The sequence below is a fragment of the Leucopleurus acutus genome (genome assembly GCF_964270905.1).
Source record: "Leucopleurus acutus genome assembly, chromosome: 7".
In the NCBI taxonomy this organism is placed as follows: Eukaryota; Metazoa; Chordata; class Mammalia; order Artiodactyla; family Delphinidae; genus Leucopleurus; species Leucopleurus acutus.
Window position 1 is genome coordinate 66,747,845 of NC_139150.1, and position 27,203 is coordinate 66,775,047.

Sequence of the window (27,203 nt, forward strand, 5' to 3'; positions counted from 1 at the left end):
GAATGAAATTCTGGTGTCATTAGCATTTAATATTTCCTGTCTTTGATGAAATTAAAGTATCTTCCTTGTGATCCCTTCATAATTTTTATTAGACTTAATTTGAGTCTTTATTTCAAAACAGAATAGAATATCTAATCTTTTAATGAACATGAATTCTACATGTGGAAAATGACCATTGGCATATGTAAATTGATGAGAATAAAATGTATGATAATGGGAATTGATTGGGTAGCAAAGAAGTACCCTCAGCATCTTTCCACATAGTTTATCTTATGTATATAAGGATGTAGGCAGCTACAGGGAGATTTATAAGATCTGAAGATCAGCTAGGCTGATATTTTTCATACCAGTTTGATAGATGCTTGTGATTATCTGTTCAACAGCCCATTGAGGAATAGGTTGAAGATGTAGCAATTTTCCACCTAGGTAGCATTTTAGATCCATTATCAGAGGGAAATGATTATTGTATGATGCTGTTTTCCCTAGGAACTTTCAAAACGAACACGTTAGTGATTTGATAGTTGTGTGATGATTTATATAATAGAAAGAGCACTAGGGTTGAAATCAGAAGATACAAGTTTGAATTCTTGCTTCAGTACCTACCAGATGCATGGATTTTGGTAAGTTGTTCATATCCGCTGAGCCAAAGCTGTCTCCTATGAAAATGGGACGGCCCACCTACATCAGAGAATAGTTATGAGATTGTATTAGATGATGTTTGTCAAAGTGCTTAAAACTTGTGACACATGTTTAAAAGAAATTTTATTTATAATTCCTTTTTTGGGTTATTTTCTACAGAAAGTGAGTGAGAAAGTTGGAGGAGCTGAAGGAACCAAGCTAGATGATGACTTCAAAGAGATGGAAAGGGTGAGTCTTCATCACTCAGAGTTCCCTTGACATAAAATTGCCCAGCATACTAAGTGGAGAAGAGAGAAAGGAAAGGGGAAACCGTTCTCCACTGGTACCTGAGAATACATTTTGTTATTCTTAAAAGTACTCTCCTTTTAGTGTATATTTTAAAACAGAAAATGTAAAGTATCTGGTTTTTTTTTACTATCCTAAGAACAAAGCCTCCATGAAGGTGAAATGTCATAATGGATTTTATCATTACTTTTCCAAATAGGGGCAACACGGAGCTGGTGTTTGAATTGTGCTGGGGTGGGACGAAAAGAGGATAAGGTGGGGAATGATGTATCAAATGTTTTGGGGAGAGTTTGAGTCACTTCCCAGCTTTCGAGAACTTTCCTGAGGGGACTGTGCCAGCCAGAGGCAGCATGTGTAGTGAACACAGTGGTGAGCCGGTCTGACCTTGGCCTGAGCTCCACTTCTACTGCCTGTTGCACAAGTCAGCATATTGCTCTGAGCTTCTCTATTTTCATAAATAGGAGAATACAATTTATGTAAAAGGAGAATACAAATGCGTTCTTCAGAGACTTTTATTAAGGATTAAAAATAATATAAATCATTTAACATTCTTCCTTAAAAGATAGCAGGTTCTCAACAAGTGAGAGCGGAGGTGGTGAACAAAATAAGCCTTTTTATTTTTCTTGTGACAGATGCCGTATTTTCTCTTTTACTTCTCTTTCACTTTGAGACTGTCCATAGAAAGAGATACATAGGCTTATGATGGAGGGTGGGTATTGCATTGTGCAATTAATTATTTTAGATTTTAAATTGTGGATGAGTAAAGGATCTGGGAATACAAACCCTGCACTTGAACAGAGAGGATGGCGAAAGCCTGTGATACCCAGAAACCACGTTTTTACTTTCTGCCCTTTTTCAGTTTTTCTTCTGAAGAGTTCATTGATGAATACAACACATTTTTGTTCTGTACCTCCTCTGAGACAGGCATGTAGGATTTAGTAGTGAACAGGAGAGATAAGCTTTCTGACTGCATTAAATTCATAATCTAGTGGGGAAGACAGACATTGGACAAATACTGACCAGTGTGGCAAGGGTAACGAAACATGGCACTAGAGAAGCTTGGAACAGAGGAAACTCACCCACATAGGGTGGTCAGGGAAGACTTTCCTGATATTTAAGTGAGGATATAAAGGATGAGTAAGAGTTAGCAGAGCCTAGTGCGTTTCTAGTAAAGGAAACAGCAAGCAAGAGACAACCGGACAGGGACTTCTGTGGTGGTCCAGTGGCTAAGACTCCGTGCTCCCAATGCAGGGGGCCCAGGTTCAATCCGTGGTCAGGGAACTAGATCCCATGTGCCGCAGCTAAAGATCCCGATGCCGCAACTAAAAGATGCTGCAAGCTACAACTAAAGATCCCACATGCTGCAACGAAGACCCAGCGCAGCCAAATAAATAAATAAATATTTAAAAAAAAAGAGAGAGAGAGAGCGAGAACTGGACACATTTGAGGTCCTGAATAAAAGATGAGTTGCTGAGAGACAGGAGTCTTGTGAAATGAGACTGTTTAGTGTTTACCTAGCTGGTATTTCTGGCTGAGTTCTTGAGATGGACCTCACCGATAGAATAGGGAGCCTCACTGATAGGAGATTTAATGAGGCTCCAGAACCCGACACACCTGCTCAGAATGACTTGGCTTTGACTCCTCTGCTCGCCATAGTGTCCTCATAATACCACTCCCCTCTTTATGAGCAGCCCTGTGGGTCTGTTCATTTGCACCAATCTCTGTCTACACCCAGTCTTCCTTCGTCCCCCTTATCCTTTGACGTCTCCCTCCCATCCCCACCCTGGCGGGAGTGTATAATATTCCACGTGGCCAGTGCCCTGTCACTAATGACAGATTAGGCAGGTGTTTAGGAATTTAGGACTAAGGAATCAGAATTTGAGTCCTGCTTTCAGCCTCTGCCAGGACACGAGGTAATAAGCTCGGTAGCCGACTGCCTAAACTGAGACAAACTAACTTTCTATTTCTTAAATGAGATTAAAAAGAATAAGAAATTTGGAGAACAGTGTTTATAACTGAACAACTAATTGAGCCTTTGAATCCATGCCAGTCTTGCAAAGTAATTGAAATAAAAGAGGACCTTACAAACATTTTACTTCAGGCAGAGACCCACAGACATCCCTCTGAGTCTGTTGGTAAGGTTTATTTCTCCTGTTTCCTAGAAAATAATGAGTTTCTGAAGCTTTTATTTCAAAATCTAGATATTACCGTAATAAGGTTTTGCTGGTTGAAGAACACACTTGTGGTTTTGTATTTGGGTTTATAACTAAGTAAACTGAGAGATTTAGGTTTTAGTGAGGTGTGGAAATTGTTTATTCCGCTTCATCCCACACATCTTTTGCCTTATCTCTACTCATGTTAAATTCACATTAAAGGTAGAGGTTTCTGTGGTAATTGGAAAGCACATGCTTTAGATTTAGACTCCAAATCTGTTCTGTTTATATGTTTATTACACACAAAAACATTTTAGCTCAGTGTTCCCAAACCTGCAGAAGAATCACCTTTCCATGGTCAATTTCCTGTTCATCAAGCCTTTAGAGCAGAGAGACCTTTGTTCACTGTGTTCTCAGAGGTGCAGTGAGACAACAAAATGAGATAAATTAGAGGTTTGCATCACACAGCACTACTGGGAGAGAGAAGTGGGTATTCCTAGAGGTTGCTTCCGTAATCAGCCACCGCATCCACTCTCCTGCTGAGATACAGTAAAGTCACCACGTGCATCTCTTAGCCCTTGTAGCCTTCCCGTCCTGGAGCTGACTGGGTAGACTCCTTCGGCTGTGTTGTGGCTGCAGGAACCCTGCCTGTAACCATTTCTGTCCTCCTCCTAAGTGCCTGCATGGAATTGTTTCTTTGTTCATTTTAAGTGGTATTTGTTGCTTACAAGCTTCCTCACAGACTAAATTTCTTACCGTGGTACAGACATTGTGTGGATTTTTTTTCTTTGAAAAGATGCAGATTTTTTTATCAAGAGGAAGCACTAGAATTTGAGGGACCTGGTTTCTTCGAAATTTACATCAGTTGCTGCAGTGATTGTGTGTGTGTGTGTGTGTGTGTGTGTGTGTGTGTGTGTGGTGTGTGGGTATGTTCATTAATTCACATGGAATATCTGTAAATGCGTCCATGTGGCAGGCATCCTGCTAGGCACCAGGAATATAAAGATGATTAAGGTACAGTTCCTGCCTACAGGAGCTTCCAGTTTTGATGGAAGAAATAGACACATAGATTAGTGTCTTATGGGACAATGGGTGCTTGATGCCTTGGGGAGTATTTTCATGGAAGACCTAACTCAGGTTGGGTAGACGAGTGGAGGCTTCCTAGAAGAAAGGGCACCTGAGCTAAATCCTGAAATTTTCTCTTGTTTCTGTGTATATGAGTGATGTAGAAAGAAGTCCAAGCCAAGGGGTACAGTGTCTCTTTTAGGAGCCTGAAAAGTATCATGGGAAATCCCTGCTGTTGAAACCGGAGTCCTCAAGTTGAAAGCATGGCTGTAGACCATTTTAATGAGAATGGAATTTTTCTGAAGGGGCAGCCTCAAGTTTTAAGGCAAGCAGATGTTGAGAAAGAATGGAAAGATTGTCATTCCTTATACGAGTGAGGGAATGTATTGTTTGCAGAGCAGCCTGTGGGGGAAGCGCTATAGGAGAATGTCCATGGTCATTATCTCCATATACTTAACTAGTCATTGGGTGGAGAGGAGCTAGATCCTTCTGTTAAGCCCAAGTGGTAGGCTAGAATCAACGAGTAGAAGCTACGGGGAGATAGATTCAGACTCAACATAAGAAAGAAGTTTCTGTTGTCGGAGCTTTTTAAATAATAAAGAGCCTTGGGGATTACTGAATTCCCCATCACTGCCCACGTTTAAAGAGAGAGTAAAAAAAAATAAATAAATAAATAAAAAAAATAAAAATAAAAAAAATAAATAAAAAAAAAAAAAAAAGAGAGAGTAAACCCACGGTTCCCACATTCTGTGTGAAGCACAATAGTTGTCGTCTCCTTCGAGTTTTGTGGCAAGTAATTTGTTACTAAAGTCATTTTTCATAATGTCAGTCTCACTTGGATTCTGGTGATCTATCCCAAATGGGAGAGAAAGGAGTAAAGTCCCAGCCAGCATGCTCAGAGTTTCACATATCCCCGAGTGCACCGTGAGCACCTGTCATATACGTGAATGTCTTCTTCATGGGTGTGGTGGTAAAAGAGAAGCTGTGGATTACGGTACTGAGACACTCACTTGCTGGTGTGGAACTGTAGGATGGGTGGGAGCCCCAAACAAGATGAGCTTTAAAGACATTTTTCTGCTTATCCTGAAATGTAGTGAAGACTAGCTTCTTCTCAGTTACGTGTTTGCAACATGTGTCCAAGCCAAAGTTCATTGAAGGTAAATGCCTAAGAAGATTAACCAAAAAAATACATTGGGGCAGTCTCAGCCTAATGTGTTGTTTATTTTTGTTTTCAACACACAGTTCATTAATCAGGCTTTCCAAATACATAAGGTAACTGCTGTAAAGCAGAGCAGTCTGGGGACAGGTACATTAATTCTTCCATATCAGTAGGGGACTATTAAAACATCCCCTTATTGGACCAGCCTGTATCTCACTGCCAGACAGACTTTCCCAGGGTACTGTTTTCATCGTGTCTCTGTGGTTTGTTTAGTTAGGTGTTCTCCTTTAGCTCCTGTCCTTTAAGTGGGTGTGCATTCATTCTTAATAGGTACATTTTCTTAATTTCAGTGACAGAAAAATTAAGAATTTGAAAGATTTTCGTGTTTCATGTGACATTTTAACATCTCTTTTGCGTAACCACTGTAAGTTAGCCTGTATTTAAGTGGGTGCTTAATTCATCTATTTAGTATTGATCACTAAACCCACAAACTGTGCTCCATTTTAAGATGTCCATTTTATTTTTCTTAAACTCTGCTACTGTGTACCTGTGACAGCATCAGGTATAATGCAGTGTCTGATGTTGTGAAGTCGTATCTTTCAGTCCTTTTGTTAGTCCACAAAGAATGCTGTGTTTTTCACCTGTGCTGCCTCCTGTGTTCAGGAAACAGTGACTGCTCCTTTTGCAATGGGGAAGGGTACCGTTCAGATGCCTCAAAACAATAGCCCCATTCTAGTCAGTCTGGTGCCTTTCAGTTCTCTTGTATCTTGTCTCTAAAGACCGAGACAGCTGGTGAAATGATGGGCATCCGTAGATTCAGCGTGGCATGCCTTTATGAAAGTAGAACCTTAGCACAGGGAGCAGCAAACTTTTTCTGTAAATACATTAGGCTTTGTGGGCCAGAGGGCGTCTGTGGTCTGTGTTGCAGCTCCTCACCTCTGCTATTGAAGAGCAAAAGCAAGCAAGCATCAGTGGTATTTGAATGAAGGAGCATGGCTGTGTTCCAATAAAATTTACCCAAGGACACTGAAATTTGCATTTTGTATAGTTATTATGTGCAACAAAATAGTTTTCTTCTTTTGAATTGTTCCAGCTATTTAAAAATCTAACAACGGGGGCTTCCCTGGCAGCACAGTGGTTAAGAATCCGCCTGCCAATGCAGGGGACACGGGTTCGAGCCCTGGTCCAGGAGATCCCACATGTGGCGGAGCAACTAAGCCCGTGCGCCACAACTACTGAGCCTGTGCTCTAGAGCCCGTGAGCCACAACTATTGAGCCCAGGTGCTGCAACTACTGAAGCCTTGCACCTAGAACCCGTACTGCACAACAAGAGAAGCCACTGCAACAAAGAGTAGCCCCGCTCGCCGCAACTAGAGAAAGCCCGCGCAGCAACGAAGACCCAGCACAGCCAAAAATAAATAAATATTTTTTTTTAAAAAGGAAAAAATCTAACAACAGGCAGTGGCCCAGATTTGGCCCACCGGCCATGGTTTGCCAACCCTTGACTTAGCATGAAGAAGGGAAATGTTATAGTGAGTAAAGCGGGTTGAGAGAGCTGTTTCTCTCCCTACTCATAGTCGTAAATTACAAGACTGGATAGTGGAAGAAGAACCTGCTAATGTATTGAGTTGCTAAAATCTTGCTAATGAGAAAATTGAAGTAAAAAGACCAGAGGAATATGTGCCTATGCTTTTACTTTGAGGAAAAAAAACCCAGAACTTATTGCGTACAGATAAGTTTTTATTTCCTGCAAACATGCCTGTATCTTATATAGTAAGCTTCACCTCCACTAAACAGCCTTCCCTAATGACTCCGTGCCCCAATCCAGACAAGGGTGGTTGAAGAAACAGAGGCTCAGGTGCTCACAAAAATGGAAGTTGCCGTTTGGGACATATCAAAACTTGTTTTCAAGCAGTAGGAAAATTTGGGCATTAAGGAAATCATTAGGTACAATGTCATAAGTTCAGAATTAAGCTGTGCTGTTCTCAAACGGGAGTAAGCTCTTGCCAGTTATAATAAATTATTTAAGTGGAAATCTTCTTAGTTCATGGTAGTTATACTAGGCCTGTTAATAAGAGGGTATATGGTTGGACATTGACAGTTGCGGTGTATAAATAGTGTTCCTAGTAAGAGCCTGACAAGGAGTGTTTAAGGTTCTCACCGGGTGATGGCCTCACCTTGTCCATGGCTGACACAGTATAGTTTTGTTTAGCAAAAAGAGTTCTGGACAAAAAGAGGACAGAGATGGAGAGAAGTTGGACGTTGGTCAGCCTCCTACTGGCTGATGTCATCAGGCGATCCAGTTCCTCCAGCATTCTTCCTTGGAAACCGTGTCTGATCCATGACCTTTGGAACTATATTTCTTCCCATGATAGCCGCTTGGGTTGTGTGACCTCAGAGAATTCATTTCCCTTCTCCAGGTTCAGACTGGCATATTTAAAAAATCAAGGCTTTGGACTGGATGCTCTACTGGCCTTGTTCTCTTACGTTTATTAAGTCTGTCAAGTGTAAAATCAGGAGTAAGATCCTAGTAAATGAATTTGCTAGTAGCTCTCGCCTGTTTGGTGTATGTCCTGAAAATGCATTCCGCAAATTATTATATTGGATAAAGTTGTTTTCAGAGGTGGATTGCAAGTGAAGGTTATTTTATGCTCTGATCAAAAGGGTTTAGCTAGAAATTTCTCTAGATTGATATCTAGATCAGGTACCTGAAAGTGTTGAAGGAATCTGCCTCAGTGGGCACAAGATCTGGGGTTGTATGGGCTCTTCCCTGGGAGACTTTGGCCAAACCATGGGGGACACTGAGTAGTTTTTATTCTCATTCTTCTTCTAAGGTTGAATCCCACTTTGGGGACCAAACGCAATGCTCTGATATTGTTGTCTCCAGCGTCTCTGTGCCTCCCCCAAGACCACTGGCTTTTGCCAAGCTGATAGATTCTATTTATAGAGCCTGAGTACTTGGGCGGTCTATTTACAGAACCCAGAAGGGAAAGGGGGTTTCATTTCGCAAATGAGAACCACTTTTCATGCTTTCCTTGCTGACTTGCCCATGGACCACTCCAGATATACACTGCTAGCACCCAGCCTCTGTAGAGAAGCCAGTGTAACTGAGGGCATGTGGTCAAACAACGTAGCCTGGGACAGCCTCCCTTTTGCAGAGGCCCAGGGTAGAATGGTTCTTGTGAATGAGTTTCTGTAGACTTTCAGGACTTTCAGAACAAAACCAGAAGGTGAGCTGGAAGGTGCTTTCCTCCTGGTCCTGTGTGGTTGGCCTCTGCCAGGTCTCCAGCTCCATCTAGGAGATGGTACAGAGAGCTTTGCAGCTCTGACTTGGTGTCTCTCTTCAGGTCAGGAGATGTCCCTGTATTGGGTGGTAGTTAACAACACATATGCTGGAGCCGGAATTGGGCAAGTTTCTTAACCTCTGTGTATCTGTTTCATAAGGCTTCTGAGGATTTAGTATGTAAAGATATTTAAAGCCCTTGGAACAATTTCTGACAAATATAAAGCAGTTTATGATGATGGTGATCATGATTATTACTGAGGGTAGAGATGGGGGAAAGTTAGAAATTGGTTCGCTTCCTCACATCAGATGAGTTCAGAATACCAAGTGGTCACTGGCCAATGCAGTCCCTCTGGCACTCTCCCTTAGAAACTTTGACCTTTGGAACTACTTTGCTTCCAGTCATAGCCACATAGGACATTTGGATACATTTGACATTGAATGCTTTAAGCCCTGTCATATAGTCAGCAGAAGATCTGTGTTTTTGTCCTATCACACATGTAACCTGGACTTTCAGCCTGTTTTTTTCTGCACACACCCTTTGACTTCATTTCCATTACATTGAGTGCATAGTGGTTGGTTGGCATGTTGGTAATGCTTCCAGGACCTCCGTGTATGGCCACACAAGTTCTGCACTGTAAAACTCTGGGGGACCACTATTTATTGCAGAACTAAATACTACTTAACCACATACTCAAATCTAAGATGTATTGAAAACTGAAGTTAACCAAAAGAATGTGGTACAGGGTTCACATGTGGGCAGGCATCTCTTCTAAATAGGAATGCTTTTTAAGGTAATTTTATACCATGATGACCTCATAAGAAAAAATGTTTCCTCTATTAATCACAGGAGTAGCAAGCTCCTTACACACACAGTAATCTGACTGCCATGGAAGGGGAACTGATTAAGTATTGAAAAACAAAGCTGAAAGATAAAATCTGGTTATGGTTTGGTTTCTGATTATGAAAGAGAAGAAGGCTTACACAGACGTAGAAAACAAATATATGGATACCAAGGGGGAAAGGGGTGGGGTGGGAGGAACTGGGAACTGGGATTGACACATATATAGTACTCATACTATGTATAAAATAGACAACTGATGGGCACGTACTGAATAGCACAGGGAACTCTACCTAATGCACTGTGGTAACCTAAGTGGGAGGCAAGTCCAAAAGGGAGAGGATACCTATATGTGTATGGCTGATTCTTTTGTTGTGCAGTGGAGGCTAACACAACATTGTAAAGCAACCGTATTCCAATAAAAATTAATAAAAAAGAGAAAGAGAAGGAGGCTTGCCCCATCCATAAAAGGTTGATTTTGTATGTAGGTGCAGTAGGTTACAGAAAAATTGGAATTGAGGGAGGAGCCCTTGAACTCTTAAGAAAACAACGAAGTCTCCTTGAACTTAATTGAGATCTGATATTCTGCCATCAAAAATTAATTCCCTTCATTCATACTTATGTATTCCATGTACATATCTTGGATAGGAGGATGCACTAATTTTCAGTAGTCATTTACCCTGCAGAGTGAATGAATGGACCACACGTGTTGATAAGAAAAGGATTTCATGGGGGAATGTAGAGAGGACCTCATTGCACGGCCTCTTCATGTGGTAAAAAGGGTGCAACAGAGAGAGGACATGGTGACCTGCTGAGTGCAAATACTGACCATTCAGAATTTTGCAAGGATAGACTCTAGGACCATGATTTTAATTTAGAGTGAACCAAAAGTTCAAGAACTGATGAGAAGTGTTTGCTCAAGATTTTTATGTACTTGGGGTGTTCTCAGAAGTTAAATAAAACCTTTCCCTCTCATACTTGAACAAACAGAGTCGATGTGGCATGTTTCTTTCTTTAGAACAGTGAAACATGCCACCATGCCTGGCCCTCTGTAGACATCCAGTAAATGCCTCTGGGGCAAAATATGTTTCATAGCTCCACATTTTTTTTTAATTTATGTTTATTTTATGCTGAATTTATTCCTGGGTCATGTATTTTTGTTTCTTCAGTTTCTTTTGGGACATCTTCTTCTGTGCAACCTCCTCTTCAGGTTTAGGTACAATTTGCTCTTTTTCAATAGGGATCATCTTAGTGTGGCAGAGAGGGCTCAGGTAGGGGTTAACCTGTCCATGAGCTCTGTAAGTCCAGGGCCCATCTCGGATTCTGTTCCCCTGGATGTGCTCGATGCCAGAGATGCTACATCAAAACCCTTAAGTGTAACTTTACTCTCCGCATTTTTAAGCATGTGCGGCAAAAAATTCACTCTTTTTTGGGTCATGGACCCTCTGTCCAGCCCCACTCTTTGACCTGGATGGATACGCCAGCCAACTCCAACACTGTAATGATGGAATAGCATGCGTTGCTTCTGTAAAGTGACATCTTTCAGAGACTTGGTGGCTTTTTGGATATGCATACCCTCTGTGGCCTGGCCAGCTTCATGGGTGTTCTTAAAGTGAACGTGAAGATTTGAACCTCTTGATTTGCAAGATTTTGTGGGGTTTTCTGTGTCAAGTGAAGAGTGAACCATTCTCAGAGACCACATCAGGCAACTTCCAGTGAGAGGAAGCTATATCCACATTATTTTACCAGGAGATAAGGAAGTATATTTTGAAACACATTTTAGGAAATTAGTAGGTTCCTTTCTGGGTAAATGGGCTTTCCAAGTCTTGGTGGAACACAGCTGAATGCAAAGCCAGTGGTAATTCTGGCAGCTCTGTGAGCCCCTCACCTTCCACCGCAGGATTTCGTGCTCGGTTGTACCACCAGTGGTTGTATATATACTCAAGCAAAAACTACGTTTCTAAAGCTAATAATTTGCATCATTTAGAATATTTATTTTCTCATTTCAGAAAGTGGACGTCACCAGCAGGGCTGTGATGGAAATAATGACTAAAACAATTGAGTACCTTCAACCCAATCCAGGTAAGGGCTCGTTTTATACTTGCAGGGGTATCCCTCCAGGTAACTTTTCGTTTCTCCTTGGTAGACAGGCTAGGTTTGGTGTGCTTCTGCTTGCTCTGTCCTCCCTTCTGGAAGTTCAATGGCTTCAGGTGGAGCATTTCGACCGGGAAGGGAGGACTTTTTAGGTTCACACTGAAGTAACTGGAGGCTCCTGTGATATTTTATCTGACTGTAGTGTAGTTAACAAACAGCACTGTGTGGACAGCGTGGGTGGCACATGATGTCAGGGTAGCTGCAAGCTGTTATGAACTGAACACTCATTTGAAAGGGATTGTAAGAAAGTAAATTGGGAGAATTTTCAGATAAAACATAGTAATTCACCAAAGGTGTGAAAAAGTAGGAAGTTGAATGGTTTTTGTGAAATACAGAGGGTTTCTGTCCATACGCATCACTGAAGTCTTTGGAAGGTTGTTCTTTGTTCTGATTTTTCTCCAAGCACATCACAGATCAGCACTTTTCTTGCTAACCTGTTACACTCTTAAGAGAAGGGAGTTATAATAGAGATAATGGAGCTGTACCTTGAAAAGAGAATCCGGCAGAAGTGGGGTGATCTCAAAGAGCACAAGGTGTAACAGCAAAGCAGCTGATACTCTAGACCTCCTCAGCACTCTTCCTGAGTAGCAGTTCCTAACTGCAGAGTATAGAAACTTGAAGCAAGTTTGAATATATTTAAGTAAAACGTATGAATATTGGGAAAACTGCGTCTCTTGAGACCAGTTTCTCTGGGAGTTTCAGGTTGAGATTCCTGTGTCTTTGGTGGTCCTAGGGGAGATGGTTCAGGCACTGTGTCAGCCCCACTGTGTTTGGATTCTGAGCGTTAATGGGTGAGAGATAAGAAAAGGAAATACGTGGGATAAGAGGAGGCAGACAAGCACAGTCAGTGCTGACCAGCTCCCTACTGCCTTCTGCTGCTGCTGGCTGCAGCTTTCGCTCAGGCTAAACTGTGGGAATAACATTCTCAGTTTTTTTAAAAACTGCATCAGAGATGGGATTATGTGAGGAAGGAAAATATTGAAGTAAGTGATAAGCCATAGGAACCAGGCATTTAACTGATAGTAGACCAAATTGTTGGCAAATTAGGCAACGAATAGCAAAAATGAAGTTTCCAATTTTTGCTTGCAGCCTTCTTCATGACCTCTGTATTCCACAGAGATTCAAGGATCTCTTATCTAAGAGATCTTCACCTGTTCCTAAGTATTTAAACAACTGTGATAGGTCAGTTTTGAAAAGAGAACTGCTCACCCCAAGTCTCACGGTAAGAAGTCATTGTTTAGGGAAGGATGTTTTTGTCTTTGTCTTTGAGTAGAATCTTGGAGTGCTCCCTCATTTCCTGGGATTTACGCATGGATGGTGCTAGGATTACTTAGCCCTGCTGTTGTAGGGCTAATATATATTTTTTAACATCTTTATTGGAGTATAATTTCTTTACAATGTTGTGTTAGTTTCTGCTGTATAACAAAGTGAATCAGCTATACAAATACATATATCCCTATATCCCTTCCCTCTTGCGTCTCCCTCCCACCCTCCCTATCCCACCCCTCTAGGTGGTCACAAACTCCCTGTGCTATGCAGCTGCTTCCCACTAGCTGTCTGTTTTACATTTGGTAGTGTATATATGTCCGTGCCACTCTCTCACTTTGGCACAGTTTACCCTTCCCCCGCCCTGTGTCCTCAAGTCCATTCTCTATGTCTGTGTCTTTATTCCTGTCCTGCCCTTAGGTTCATCAGAACCATTTTTTTTTTTTAGATTCCATATATATATGTGTTATCATGCAGTATTTGTTTTTCTCTTTCTGACTTACTTCACTCTGTATGAAAGACTCTAGGTCCATCCACCTCACTACAAATAACTCAATTTCGTTTCTTTTTATGGCTGATTAATATTCCATTGTACATATGTGCCACATCTTTTTTATCCATTCACCTGTCGATGGACACTTAGATTGCTTCCATGCTGTAGGACTAATATTAAGTGTATGGAAGGAGAGGGAAAATATAGTATTTACTGAGCACTAATGCATTTTCATTATGTCGCTAGTTATGTACACTGTCTTCTCTCTAAAAGTAGCTGTTTTTTTCCTGATTATACAAAGAAAACACAGTTGAAAAATTCATAGTATAGCAAAGAAACTAAAAATCCATGAACACAGATCTTTGGTGGGGACCCATCTGTGTTCCTGAGTATAATGGAATTCAGGTGTATGGAGGTATGCTGTGTTGAATAGGATGTCCCTCAAAATCCAGGGCTACCCAGAACCTCCAAATGTAACTTTATTTGGAAATAACATCTTTTGAGATGTAATCCGTTAATGATCTTGAGACGAACTCATTCTGGAGTTAGAGTGGGCCCTAAATCCAACAACTGGTGTCCTTATAAGAAGAAGAGAAAACACAGAGAGACACAGGGCAGAAGGCCACCTGAAGACAGAGGCCAAGATTAGAGTGATGCTGCCACAAACCAAGGAATGCCGGGAGCCACCAGAGCTGGAAGAGGCAAGGAAGGATTCTCCCAGAGAGCCTCAGAAAGAACCAACCCTACTGACACCTTGATTTCAAGTGTCTTGAACTGTGAGAGAGTAAATTTCTGTTGTTCTAAGCCATACAATCTGTGGCAATTTGTTATGGCAGACCTAGAAAACTGATACAGTAGGCTAGCCTCATTTTCCTCGGGGAAAAAACAAGGGCCAGAGAATTTAAGAAACTTTCCCAAAGTTACACACCTAGGAAGGGACGAAACCAGGATTGGAACCCAGGTCTGATGCCCCTGAGCCCAGGAACTTTCCATTGCACAGTCCTGCTTCTGAGAAGAATGGGTTCTTCATTTAGGTGCAAAGGGTACTTTACTTTCAGAGTGGATATGACAGAAATCCAGAAAGGGAACAAATTGTGGGGTTGAGCCTTGTTTTTATTTTAATAAAAAAGATAGCAGGAGGAGATAATTGGGGGAGATTTGAAGTTTTAGAAATGACGTATTTTTAACAGAATCCTGAATGTGCTTATTAGCTACCAACATATTGGTTTTCTGGCTATTTAAAAATTGAATGAACATCTGCCACCACAGAGAACCATTAAGGCCGTCACCAGGCGATCACAAGTTGGTTTCAGAAAAGCAGTTATGTGTGGGCAGGGCACATATTTATACAAATAAGTGTCATCTACAAGGGTCCAGAGTAAAACAAAATTTCATATGCTCATTCTTCAGAATTTAGATAATTTGTGTTTAATTGGCTTATAATAGATACGACTTAGTTCCTCCATGAATTTCTTGCCCTGAGAGCAGACACTGGCTAGAGCTCCTGAAAGGTGGCTGATCCAGTACCCTTGTTCAGAATGCAAGTGTCCTTGAGAAGGGGACACAAGATTCTAGCCAACACCCACAGGCTCCCAGTCCATGGGCACAGAAGAGCAGAATATTCCCAAACTCATGCTGTTTGATAAATGCTTTGACCACTCAGCCTCTCTGTGACCCCAGAAACTGGGTCAACCAATATGGATCACTGGTTTCTGGTCCTGAATAAGCAAGATCTGGCCAGGGTCAGGATAGGGGCTTATGCAAAGTAACAAATTTACCTGGACAGGCCAGTAGGATCTGTGGAAATGAATGCTTTGAGGGTACTTGGAGAGTATCTTGTATTTGATTCATACTCTAGGATGCATTCTGGCTTTCACATCTTGTGGTTATGGAGCATACACATCTGTATAGTCTTGAAACTCAATTCCTGTTGAAATGATGACCAAAGAGAGTTGGATTACTTTTCTTGAATCTGTAGCTGTGCTCTGTGTAGGCACCCCCATCTGCTCTTGCCCACCTCCGGAGTGATATTTTAAAAGGCAGACCTGATCATGTCATCATCTTGCACAAAACCCTTGCAATGGATTTTCACTGCTTTTAGGATTAAGTTTTACCATTTTTAACAAGGCTCAAAGGGCCCTCCCTACATGGTCAGCCTGCCCTTTCCCCTCTACCTTGCCAGACAAACAGTCTCCTCAGGTCCAGCATCAAGGTCATTTAGAAAGAAGCCTTCCTGAAGCCCTGACTGCATTAGGTTCCACCGTCAATGACCCTCTCATGGGCTTCCCTGGTGGCGCAGTGGTTGAGAGTCCGCCTGCCGATGCAGAGGACACGGGTTTGTGCCCCGGTCAAGGAAGATCCCACATGCCGCGGAGCGGCTGGGCCTGTGAGCCATGGCCGCTGAGCCTGCGTGTCTGGAGCCTGTGCTCCACAATGGGAGAGGCCACAGCAGTGAGAGGCCCACGTACCACAAAAAAAAAAAAAAAAAAAAAAAATTACCCTCTCATGATCCCAGCTGCTTTTCCCTGGTGGCACATGCCACACTTACTGAAATTGCGTGGTGTGTGTGCTTTGGTTTGTCCTCCCCTGTAAGGACAGGGCTCTGCCTGTCTTATTCCCCACCATCCCCCCATATGCCCCCAGGCCCCAGCTCAGTTCCAGGCAGCCCGTGACATTTGGATATTTGAAAAAGTGGATTATGAAGCACAGTTGATACCCAGTGGCTAATGTGATAAAACTGCTATAATGTAAAGGAGAGAAGGAGAAACTCTTCCTTTCCCCTAACCCATCAGCTCTACCCATGTAACCAACATTTATCAGATGCATTTACTTTTATACAAGGACCTATGCAATTCTATATATAGTGGGGATAGATACAGAACCAAGATTGGGCCCCTGCCCCTTGGGACCTCACAGTCTAACAGCATAAAGTATGTATACTCTGAGGAGAGCTGTACAGAGGCCTTCATGGCTAATTCCTTCTGGAAATTCCAGCTAACTGATGAAGTGAGGAGGGGTGAGTGGGGTCACAGGCCTGCAGGTGTGGCCTGCAAAGGCAGGGCTTTCGAGGACATAGAACAGAGAGCTGTATAAAGTCTTTCAGCTTGGACTGTGAAATGATTCTGACAGGAACAACATAAACCAGTACAGATTTCCAAGCTGCTTAGATAAGAAACAGTTTGAATGTGAGAAGTCCTGTGTACTTCTACTGATTGTGAGCCCCTATTCTCATGGTATCTAAGAGCAAAGATCATCAGAGAAGATATAAATCAGTTTTCTTTTTTTTTAATGAATTTTAAAATTTTATTTATTTATTTTTGGCTGCATTGGGTCTTCCTTGCTGTGTGCAGGCTTTCCCTGGTTGCAACGAGCAGGGACTACTCTTCACATTGTGGTGCGCGGGCTTCTCATTGCAGTGGCTTCTCTTGTTGTGGAGCATGGGCTCATGGCACACGGGCTTCAGTAGTTGTGGCACATGGGCTCAGTAGTTGTGGCTCGCTGGCTCTAGGGCGTGGGCTCAGTAGTTGTGGTGCACGGGCTTAGTTGCTCTGTGGCATACGGGATCTTCCCGGACCAGGGCTCAAACCAGTGTCCCCTGCATTGGCAGGCAGATTCTTAACCACTGTGCCACCAGGGAAACCCCGAATCAGTCTTCTTATATGAGTATTCTGATGCTTGTGGGGGGAAAATAAATCAGCAAATAAATCAGCAATGGGCTTCCCTGGTGGCGCAGTGGTTGAGAGTCCGCCTGCCGATGCAGGGGACACAGGTTCGTGCCCCGGTCCGGGAAGATCCCACATGCCACGGAGCGGCTGGGCCCGCGAGCCACGGCCGCTGAGCCTGTGCGTCCGGGGCCTGTGCTCCGCAACGGGAGAGGCCACAGCAGTGAGAGGCCCACGTACCGCCAAAAAAAAAAAAAAAAAAAAAAATTTAAGAAATAAATCAGCAATGTCCAATAGAAATAAGTAGCAAGGCACATGTGTAATTTTGAATTTTCTAGTAGCTATATTAACGAAAGTAAAAAAGAAAGGTAGAGAAGAAGCAAGATGAACTACAATCCTGCAGGCTGTGGAACAAAAACCACATTCACAGAAAGATAGACAAGATGAAAAGGCAGAGGACTATGTACCACATGAAGGAACAAGATAAAACCCCAGAAAAACAACTAAATGAAGTGGAGATGGGCAACCTTCCAGAAAGAGAATTCAGAATAATGATAGTGAAGATGATCCACAACCTCGGAAAAAGAATGGAGGCAAAGATCGAGAAGATGCAAGAAATGTTTAACAAAGACCTAGAAGAATTAAAGAAAAAACAAACAGAGATGAACAATATAATAACTGAAATGAAAACTACACTAGAAGGAACCAATAGCAGAATAATTGAGGCAGAAGAACGGATAAGTGACCTGGAAGAGGGAATGGGGGAATTCACTGCTGCAGAACAGAATAACGAAAAAAGAATGAAAAGAAATGAAGACAGCCTAAGAGACCTCTGGGACATTTTAAACACACCAACATTCGAATTATAGGGGTCCCAGAAGAAGAAGAGAATAGGGAAGGGACTGAGAAAATATTTGAAGAGATTATAGTTGAAAACTTCCCTAATATGGGAAAGGAAATAGATAATCATGTCCACGAAGCACAGAGAGTCCCATACAGGATAAATCCAAGGACAAACACGTAAGACACATATTAATCAAACTATCAAAAATCAAATACAAAGAACAAATATTAAAAGCAGCAAGGGAAAAACAGCAAGTAACACATAAGGAAATCCCCATAAGGTTAACAGCTGATCTTTCAGCACAAACTCTGCAAGCCAGAAGGGAGTGGCAGGACATATTTAGAGTGATGAAGGAGAAAAACCTACAACCAAGATTACTCTACCCAGCAAGGATCTCATTCAGATTTGACGGAGACATTAAAAGCTTTACAGACAAGCAAAAGCTAGGAGAATTCAGAACCACCAAACCAGCTTTATGACAAATGCTAAAGGAACTTATCTAGGCAGGAAACACAAGAGAAGGAAAAGACCTACAATAATAATCCCAAAACAATTAAGAAAATGGTGATAGGAACATACATATCGATAATTACCTTAAATGTAAATGGATTAAATGCTCCAACCAAAAGACATAGACTGGCTGAATGGATACAAAAACAAGACCTGTATAAATGCTGTCTATAAGAGACCCACTTCAGACCTAGGGACACATACAGACTGAAAGGGAGGGGATGGAAAAAGATATTCCATGCAAATGGAAATCAAACGAAAGCTGGAGTAGCAATTCTAATATCAGACAAAACAGACTTTAAAACAAAGACTATTACTAGAGACAAAGAAGGACACTACATAATGATCAAGGGATCAATCCAAGAGGAAGATATAACAATTGTGAATATTTATGCACCCAGCATAGGAGCACCTTAATACATAAGGCAAATACTAACAGCCATAAAAGGGGAAATCGACAGTAACACAATCATAGCAGGGGACTTTAATACACCACTTTCACCAATGGAGAGATCATCCAAAATAAAAATTAATAAGGAAACACAAGCTTTAAATGATACATTAAACAAGATGGACTTAATTGATATATATAGGACATTCCATCCAAAAACAACAGAATACACTTTCTTCTCAAGTGCTGATGGGACATTCTCCAGGAAAGATCATATCTTGGGTCACAAATCAAGCATTGGTAAACTTAAGGAAATTGAAGTCGTATCAAGTATCTTTTCTGACAACAACGCTATGAGACCAGCTATCAATTACAGGAAAATATATGTAAGAAATACAAACACATGGAGGCTAAACAACACACTACTTAATAACCAAGAGATCACTGAAGAAATCAAAGAGGAAATAAAAAAATACCAAGAAATAAATGACAATGAAAACACAACGACCCAAAACCTATAGGATGCAGCAAAAGCAGTTCTAAGAGGGAAGTTTATAGCTATACAACCCCACCTTAAGAAACAAGAAACATCTCAAACAACCTAACCTTATACCTAAAGCAATTAGAGAAAGAAGAACAAGAAAACCCTAAAGATAGCAGAAGGAAAGAAATCATAAAGATCAGATGAGAAATAAATGAAAAAGAAATGAAGGAAACGATAGCAACTGTTTGCAGGTGACATGATACTATACATACAGATTCCTAAAGATGCTACCAGAAAACTACTAGAGCTAATCAATGCATTCAGTAAAGTAGCAGGATACAAAATTAAGGTACAGAAATCTCTTGCATTCCTATACACTAATGATGAAAAATCTGAAAGTGAAATTAAGAAAACTCTGCGATTTACCACTGCAAAAAAAAGAATAAAATATCTAGGAATAAACCTACCTAAGGAGACAAAAGACCTGTACACAGAAAACTGTAAGACACTGATGAAAGAAAGTAAAGGTGATACAAATAGATGGAGAGATATACCATGTTCTTGGATTGGAAGAATCAACATTGTGAAAATGACTTTACTACCCAAATCAATCTACAGATTCAATGCAATCCCTATCAAACTACCACTGGCATTTTTCACGGAACTAGAACAAAAAATTTCACAATTTGTATGGAGACACAAAAGACCCCGAATAGCCAAGGCATTCTTGAGAAAGAAAAACGGAGCTGGAGGAATCAGGCTCCCTGACTTCAGACTCTACTACAAAGCTACAGTAATCAAGACAGTATTGTACTGGTACAAAAATACAGAAATATAGATTAATGGAACAGGATAGAAAGCCCAGAGATAAACCCACGCACATATGGTCACCTTATCTTTGATAAAGGAGGCAAGAATATACAGTGGAGAAAAGACAGCCCCTTCAGTAAGTGGTGCTGGGAAAACTGGACAGCTACATGTAAAATAATGAAATTAGAACATTTCCTAACACCATACACAAAAATAAACTCAAAATGGATTAAAGACCTAAATGCAAGGCGCAACACCATCAAACTCTTAGAGGAAAACAGGCAGAACATTCTATGATATAAATCACAGCAAGATCCTTTTTGACCCACCTCCTAGAGAAATGGAAATAAAAACAAAATTAAAGAAATAGGACCTAATGAAACTTAAAAGCTTTTGCACAGCAAAGGACACCATAAACAAGACAAAAAGACAACCCTCAGAATGAGAGAAAATATTTGCAAATGAAGCAACTGACAAAGGATTAATCTCCAAAATTTACAATCAACTCATGCAGCTCAATATCAAGAAAACAAACAACCCAATCCAAAAATGCGCAGAAGACCTAAATAGACATTTCTCCAAAGAAGATATACAGATTGCCAATAAACACATGAAAGAATGCTCAACATCATTAATCATTAGAGAAATGCAAATCAAAACTACCGTGAGATATCATCTCACACCAGTTAGAATGGCCATCATCAAAAAATCAACAAACAGTAAATACTGGAGAGGGTGTGGAGAAAAGGGAACCCACTTGCACTGTTGATGGGAATGTAAATTGATACAGCCCCTATGGAGAACAGTATGGAGGTTCCTTAAAAAACTTAAAATAGAACTACTATACGTCCCAGCAATCCCACTACTGGGCATATACCCTGAGAAAACCATAATTCAAAAAGAGTCATGTACCAAAATGTTCGTTGCCGCTCTATTTACAATAGCCCAGAGATGGAAACAACCTAAGTGTCCATCATCGGATGAATGGATAAAGAAGATGTGGCACATATATACAATGGAATATTACTCAGCCATAAAAAGGAACAAAAGTGAGTTATTTGTAGTGAGCTGGATGGACCTAGAGTCTTTCATAGAGTGAAGTAAGTCAGAAAGAGAAAAATAAATACTGTATGCTAACACATATATATGGAATCTAAAAAAAAAAAATGGTCAGAAGAACCTAGGGGCAAGACGGGAATAAAGACGCAGACCTACTAGAGAATGTACTTGAGGATACAGGGAGGGGGAAGGGTAAGCTGGGACAAAGTGAGAGAGTGGCATATACACTACCAAATGTAAAATAGATAGCTAGTGGGAAGCAGCTGCATAATGCAGGCAGATCAGCTAGGTGCTTTGTGACCACCTGGAGGTTGGCATAGGGAGGGTGGGAGGGAGGGAGATGCAAGAAGGAAGAGATATGGGGATGTATGTATATGTATAACTGATTCACTTTGTTATAAAGCAGAACCTGACACACCATTGTAAAGCAATTATACTCTAATAAAGATGTTAAAAAAATTAAAAGAAAAGAAGAAAGCAGCAAGGGAAAACAACAAATAACATACAGGGGAACTCCCATAAGGTTAACAGCTGATTTCTCAGCAGAAACTTTACAAGCCAGAGGGGAGTGGCATGATATACTTAAAGTGATGAAAGGGAAGAACCTACAACCAAGACTACTCTACCCAGAAAGGATCTCATTCAGATTCAGTGGAGAAGTCAAAAGCTTTACAGACAAGCAAGAGCTAAGAGAATTCAGCACCACCAAACCAGCTCTACCACAAATGCTAAAGGAACTCCTCTAAGTGGGAAACACAAGAGAAGAAAAGGACCTACAAAAACAAACCCAAAACAAATAATAAAATGGTCATAGGAACATACATATCGATAATTACCTTAAATGTGAATGGATTAAATGCTCCAACCAAAAGACACAGGCTTGCTGAATGGATAGAAAAACAAGACCCATATATATGCTGTCTACAAGAGACCCACTTCAGACCTAGGGACGCATACAGACTGAAAGTGAGGGGATGGAAAAAGATATTCCATGCAAATGGAAATCAAAAGAAGGCTGGAGTAGCAATTCTCATATCAGAGAAAATAGACTTTCAAATAAAGAATGTTACCAGAGACAAGGAAGGACACTACATAATGATCAAGAGATCAATCCAAGAAGAAGATATGATAATTATAAGTATATATACACCCAACATCGGAGCACCTCAATATATAAGGCAACTGCTAACAGCTATAAAAGAGGAAATCGACAGTAACAAAATGATAGTGGGAGAGTTCAACATCTCACTTACACCAATGGACAAGTCATTGAAAATGAAAATAAATAAGGAAACAGAAGCTTTAAGTGACACAGTAGACCAGATAGATTTAATTGATATTTATAGGAATTTCATCCAAAAACAGCAGACTACACTTTCTTCTCAAGTGCGCACGGAACATTCTCCAGGATAGATCATATCTTGGGTCACAAATGAAGCCTCAGTAAATTTAAGAAAATTGAAATCATAGCAATCATCGTTTCTGACCACAACGTTATGAGATTAGAAATGAATTACAGGGAAAAAAGCATAACAAACACAAACACATGGAGGCTAAACAGCACGTTACTAAATAACCAAGAGATCACTGAAGAAATCAAAGAGGAAATCAAAAAATACCTAGAGACAAATGACAATGAAAACATGACGATTCAAAACCTATGGGATGCAGCAAAAGCAGTTGTAAGAGAGAAGTTTATAGCTGCACAAGCCTACCTCAAGAAACAAGAAAAATCTCAAATAAACAATCTAACCTTACACCTAAAGGAACTAGAGAAAGAAGAACAAACAAAACCCAAAGTTAGTAGAAGGAAAGAAATCATAAAGATAAGAGCAAATATAAATGAAATAGAAACAAAGAAAACAATAGCAAAGATCAGTAAAACTAAAAGCTGGTTCTTTGGGAAGATAAACAAAATTGATAAACCATTAGCCAGACTCATCAAGAAAAAGAGGGAGAAGACTCAAATCAATAGAATTGGGCGATTGGGATTGACATGTATACACTGATGTGTATAAAATTGATGACTAATAAGAACCTGCTGTATATAAAATAAATGAAATTAAATTTAAAAATTTTAGAAAAAGGTAAAATTGATTTTAATAATATTTAATCCTGTATATTCAAAATTTTAACTGATGTTAAAAATCATTGATAAATTTTACATTTTTTTTCTTATACTAAGTTTTGAAGTTTGGTGTACGTTTTATACATACAGTACTTATCTGTTTGGACTAGCCACATTTCAAATGCTCAGTAGCCCCATGTGACCATTGATTCCCATAATGGACAGCACAGGACTAGATAGTTTGCCATTCTAGCTCTGTATTATATTTTGCTTTGTGTTTGATGTTTAGCTTCTTGGTTTATTTATATTGATGGTTGATTTTTTCAGTAGAAAAATGGACTCTTGATTTTTGGTTCAGGATATCTTTAAGTTGTTTTTTGGTCCATTTCTTTCAGCATTCTGCAAATCCATTTCATGGCACTGTAGTGGAGACCTTCCCCTGACATAGAACTGTAGGCATGGTGGGATTGGCTGGCTGTTGCCTTCCCAGCCTTATCAGAGTGGTGATGACAGAGACCTTTTTAGTTGGCACTGAAAAGTTATTCTGATCATGATGTCATCATTCTATATAAACTTCCACAATGTGTGGATAAAAAGCAGTTTAAACATGAAAAACATCGTGCGTCAAGGTTTGGTTTTCTAAAGAAATGCTTTTCACTTGAATGCCTGCACAGTCTGAGGTTCTCCACATGCCTGAGATTGGGACATTAAGTCAGGATCATTAAATGTCTATTCAGAACTTCTTAATAATAATTTAAAATCCCATTTGTGGAATGTTGCCTGTAGAAATAAAAGTTAGCTCTATTAATTTTAAAATATCTCATTAATCCCTGAAAAGCTATTACATCAAAATTATTATATTTCTTTCTCATGGGCTGCCCTCTTAATCAGCCCCTTCCAAAGACGCATAAATAAGATATTTGGTGGCAACAGAGCTGAAGATCAATGCATATATCGTTCGGCATTCATGTCTCAAATACTTGCCTCCAAAGCACTGTCTTTGCTGTATTTCGTGGAGGACAGGACCTGGGTCGTGTTCATCTTCTTGTCTTTCAGGGCTCTTAGCATTGTGCCTGGTGCATTGTTTGCCCTCAGTATGTCTGTTGAATAAGTGCACGAATGAATATATCCATCCTTTACTTAAAGAATAAGGGATTTGTACTGCGTCTAATAGCAAGGGCTTTTGCTTTTCTAAATCCTGACACTGAAAAGTAATGAAAATGCATAAGGACGGATTACAGAAGATTACTTGGCACTGGCTCTTTCCTCTCCCTGAAGTGCCCCAACTGCCCTGGCAGGTCACCCCCTGCCTTCTTAGTCATCCTTCCTACCTCAGCTTAAATACTCTGGCCCCCTGTCTCATCAGGTCCACTCCACTGACCTCATGACACCTTGACTTGAGTCCCCTCCATAAATCTCTCCAGTGGTTCCCCATTTAGAATAACATTGAAAGCGCTCAAGGTCCGATGACCTGACTTCATTTCCTGAAATCCTACAAGTCTCCCTCCGTCTGTACCAGTGTCCCTGGCCTTCCCATTGCTCCTCTCACCCACACAGCACCCTCATTCCTGGGACTGTGCCAGGCCGTCTGCCTGAACCACTTGGCTCCAGGTATCCCCCAGGTCTTCACTCAGGTCTCTGCTCTAATGTCACCTTATTTGTGTGGCTTTTCCAACCATCTTGTTTAAAACACCACCCTCTAAGCCATTTCCCTGTTTTGTTTTCCTTCGTGGCACTTGTTACTGCTTAAACTTTTATTCTGTATTTACTTGGTAAGGTGTGGCTTGTCTCTGCCCCTAAAATGCAGGTGGCCTGAGTGTAGGATTGCTGTTTGTACATTGTAGTCAAAGAGCCTGTTCTCACCTTTTATTGTACTTATCACAATATTTCCTTTTATAAGGTGTTTTTATTTGTTGCTGATCCTCAGCCGTGCTCAGCTTGTTTCTGCCTCAGGGTCTTTGCACAGGAAGTTCCTCTGCCTGGAATACTCTTCTCCTAGCTCCCATTATGGCTGTGCTTTCTTGTCACTCCACCTCCCCATGGAGTCCTTCCCTGGCCACTCTTTCTGAAATAGCCTCTCCCTACCACTCTCATATCCCCTTCTAATATCCTGTCACCATGTTAAATTGTCCTCTATTTTATATATTTTTTAAAAAAAAAATCGACCCATCATCGACATCTCCCATCTAGAATATAAAGTCCACAGGAGTAAGGACTTTGTCCTGTTTATTATCCCTAATGTACAAATAGTGCCCTCGTTATTTATGGAATGAATGCTGTTTATCTCTCCCACTGTATCATAAAATCATCAAAGACAAGGAATATGGCTGTTTTCGTGTGTGTGTGTGTGTGTGTGTGTGTGTGTGTGTGTGTGTGTGTATAACCTAGCACAGTAGTGCTTATTAGGTGCTTAATTTGCTGAATGAGAGAATCAAATCATGTTAATCGTATTTGAGCTCCATGTATAGGAGTTGCTAAAGTTTCAGATAGAGTTATTGTCTGCAGACCTGAACAGGCCAGAATCAGAGCTGTTACTCTGTATAATACCTACTTGGTGTCATGCGCAATTAATACATTTCACAATTGCTTTGGAAAAAGTGTAGAAGTGCATAATCTCATGTTTAAGATCATTGGGTTGAAGCTATTGACAGCACGTTCATATTTACATAGATAATAGTTGTTCCTATTTTCAGACTAGAGAGCTGAAGCTTCAAGAGAGATTAAATAATTTGCCCAAAGTCTTGCAACAAAAGAACCAGAATTCATATTCACATATGGCTGTCTCCCTGGTCCATTTTGTCTTCATTGCCATATGCTACAAAATATGAAGACACATTCAGTCTTGGTGTGTTTGCAGAATACACTCGAGTGGCCCCTAATGATTCTCGTCCTTTGTAATCCCTTCCCTTTGAGTGTAGGTGGGATCTGTGACTGACTTTTAACCAGTAAAATATGGCAAAGGTAATGGGATCACCGCTTACCACTCCCTTGGTTAGGTTACGTTACATGGCAAAATTGTGGGCTGTTACTCCCATGACCACATTACATTATATACAACTTTCTTAGCAGACTAGAGTGAGAGGGATTCTCCTGCTGGCCTACGAGAAGCAGACAGCCATGTTGTGACTGTCTTAGAAGAGGGATGAGTGCCAGAGAGCTGGGGATGGCCTCTAGCCAACAACCAGTAAGAAGCCAGCGCTGTCAGTCAAAACCACCACAGGGAAGTGAAATTTTGTCAGTAACCCAAGGGAGCTGGGAAGCAGATTCGTTGCCACTGAAGCTTCCTGATAACAAGGCAGCCTGGCTGACACCTTGAATTGAATATAGCCTTGTGAGACCCCGAACAGAGGACTCAGTTAAGTTGTGCCTGGACTTCTAACCTACAGAAACTGTAGGGTAATAAATCTGTGGCTTGAAGCCACTGAGTTTGTGGAACTTTGTTACACAGCATGGAAAACTAATACAGTATGGCTGTTTGTTCCCCAACCAGAGCTCCTATTTCAAGCATATCATTGTCTGCGGGGGCCAACAGGTCATTTGCCCTTATCACATTGGGCTCCTTAATATGGAAGCAGGAAGTCGATGGGGAAAACCTGTCATATCTTTTCAGCTTTGGATGAAGTCTCCTGAACCCCTGAGGGAGTGGTAGGACAAGTCCATTCTATGCTAAGCCTGAAGATCTCTTTAAAACATGTGACAGTGAAAAGCATTTGGTACAGTGCAGGGCACTTTATAAGGGCTCGAGAAATGTCACTCACCTTCTCTTCTCAGTGGTCTGCAGCCCTACCTCAGGGTATCTCAGGGGCTTACCCAGCAATTCCTCCACAGGTAGGGCCTCCAGGGAAAAGTCCCACTGTAGGACCCCTCCCACAAGAATATCATAGTTCTATCTGCTGCAAAAACCTGACGAAGCAGAAGCTCATGATGTTAGTGCACAGAGGATTGTGTACTTTTCAAGTGGCAGGAACCATTCTCTGCTCCTGTGATGTAATTGCCTGCTTTCCCAGGGCATACTGTGAGACCTGTGTTGGCGTCTT

General features: G+C 41.0%; 1 protein-coding gene across 1 annotated transcript in view; it reads left to right on the forward strand.

Annotated features, from left to right (window-relative positions):
- The window catches only part of SH3GL2 (SH3 domain containing GRB2 like 2, endophilin A1), a gene marked incomplete at its 5' end in the record, with an annotated part of 206,359 nt that overhangs the window by 143,638 nt on the left and 35,518 nt on the right, over positions 1 to 27,203 (forward strand). Inside the window, 2 exons of the mRNA XM_082843598.1 lie at positions 799 to 867; positions 11,435 to 11,507. Coding sequence (XP_082699724.1) covers positions 799 to 867; positions 11,435 to 11,507 — 142 coding nt within the window. The remainder of the gene's footprint in view (positions 1 to 798; positions 868 to 11,434; positions 11,508 to 27,203) is intronic.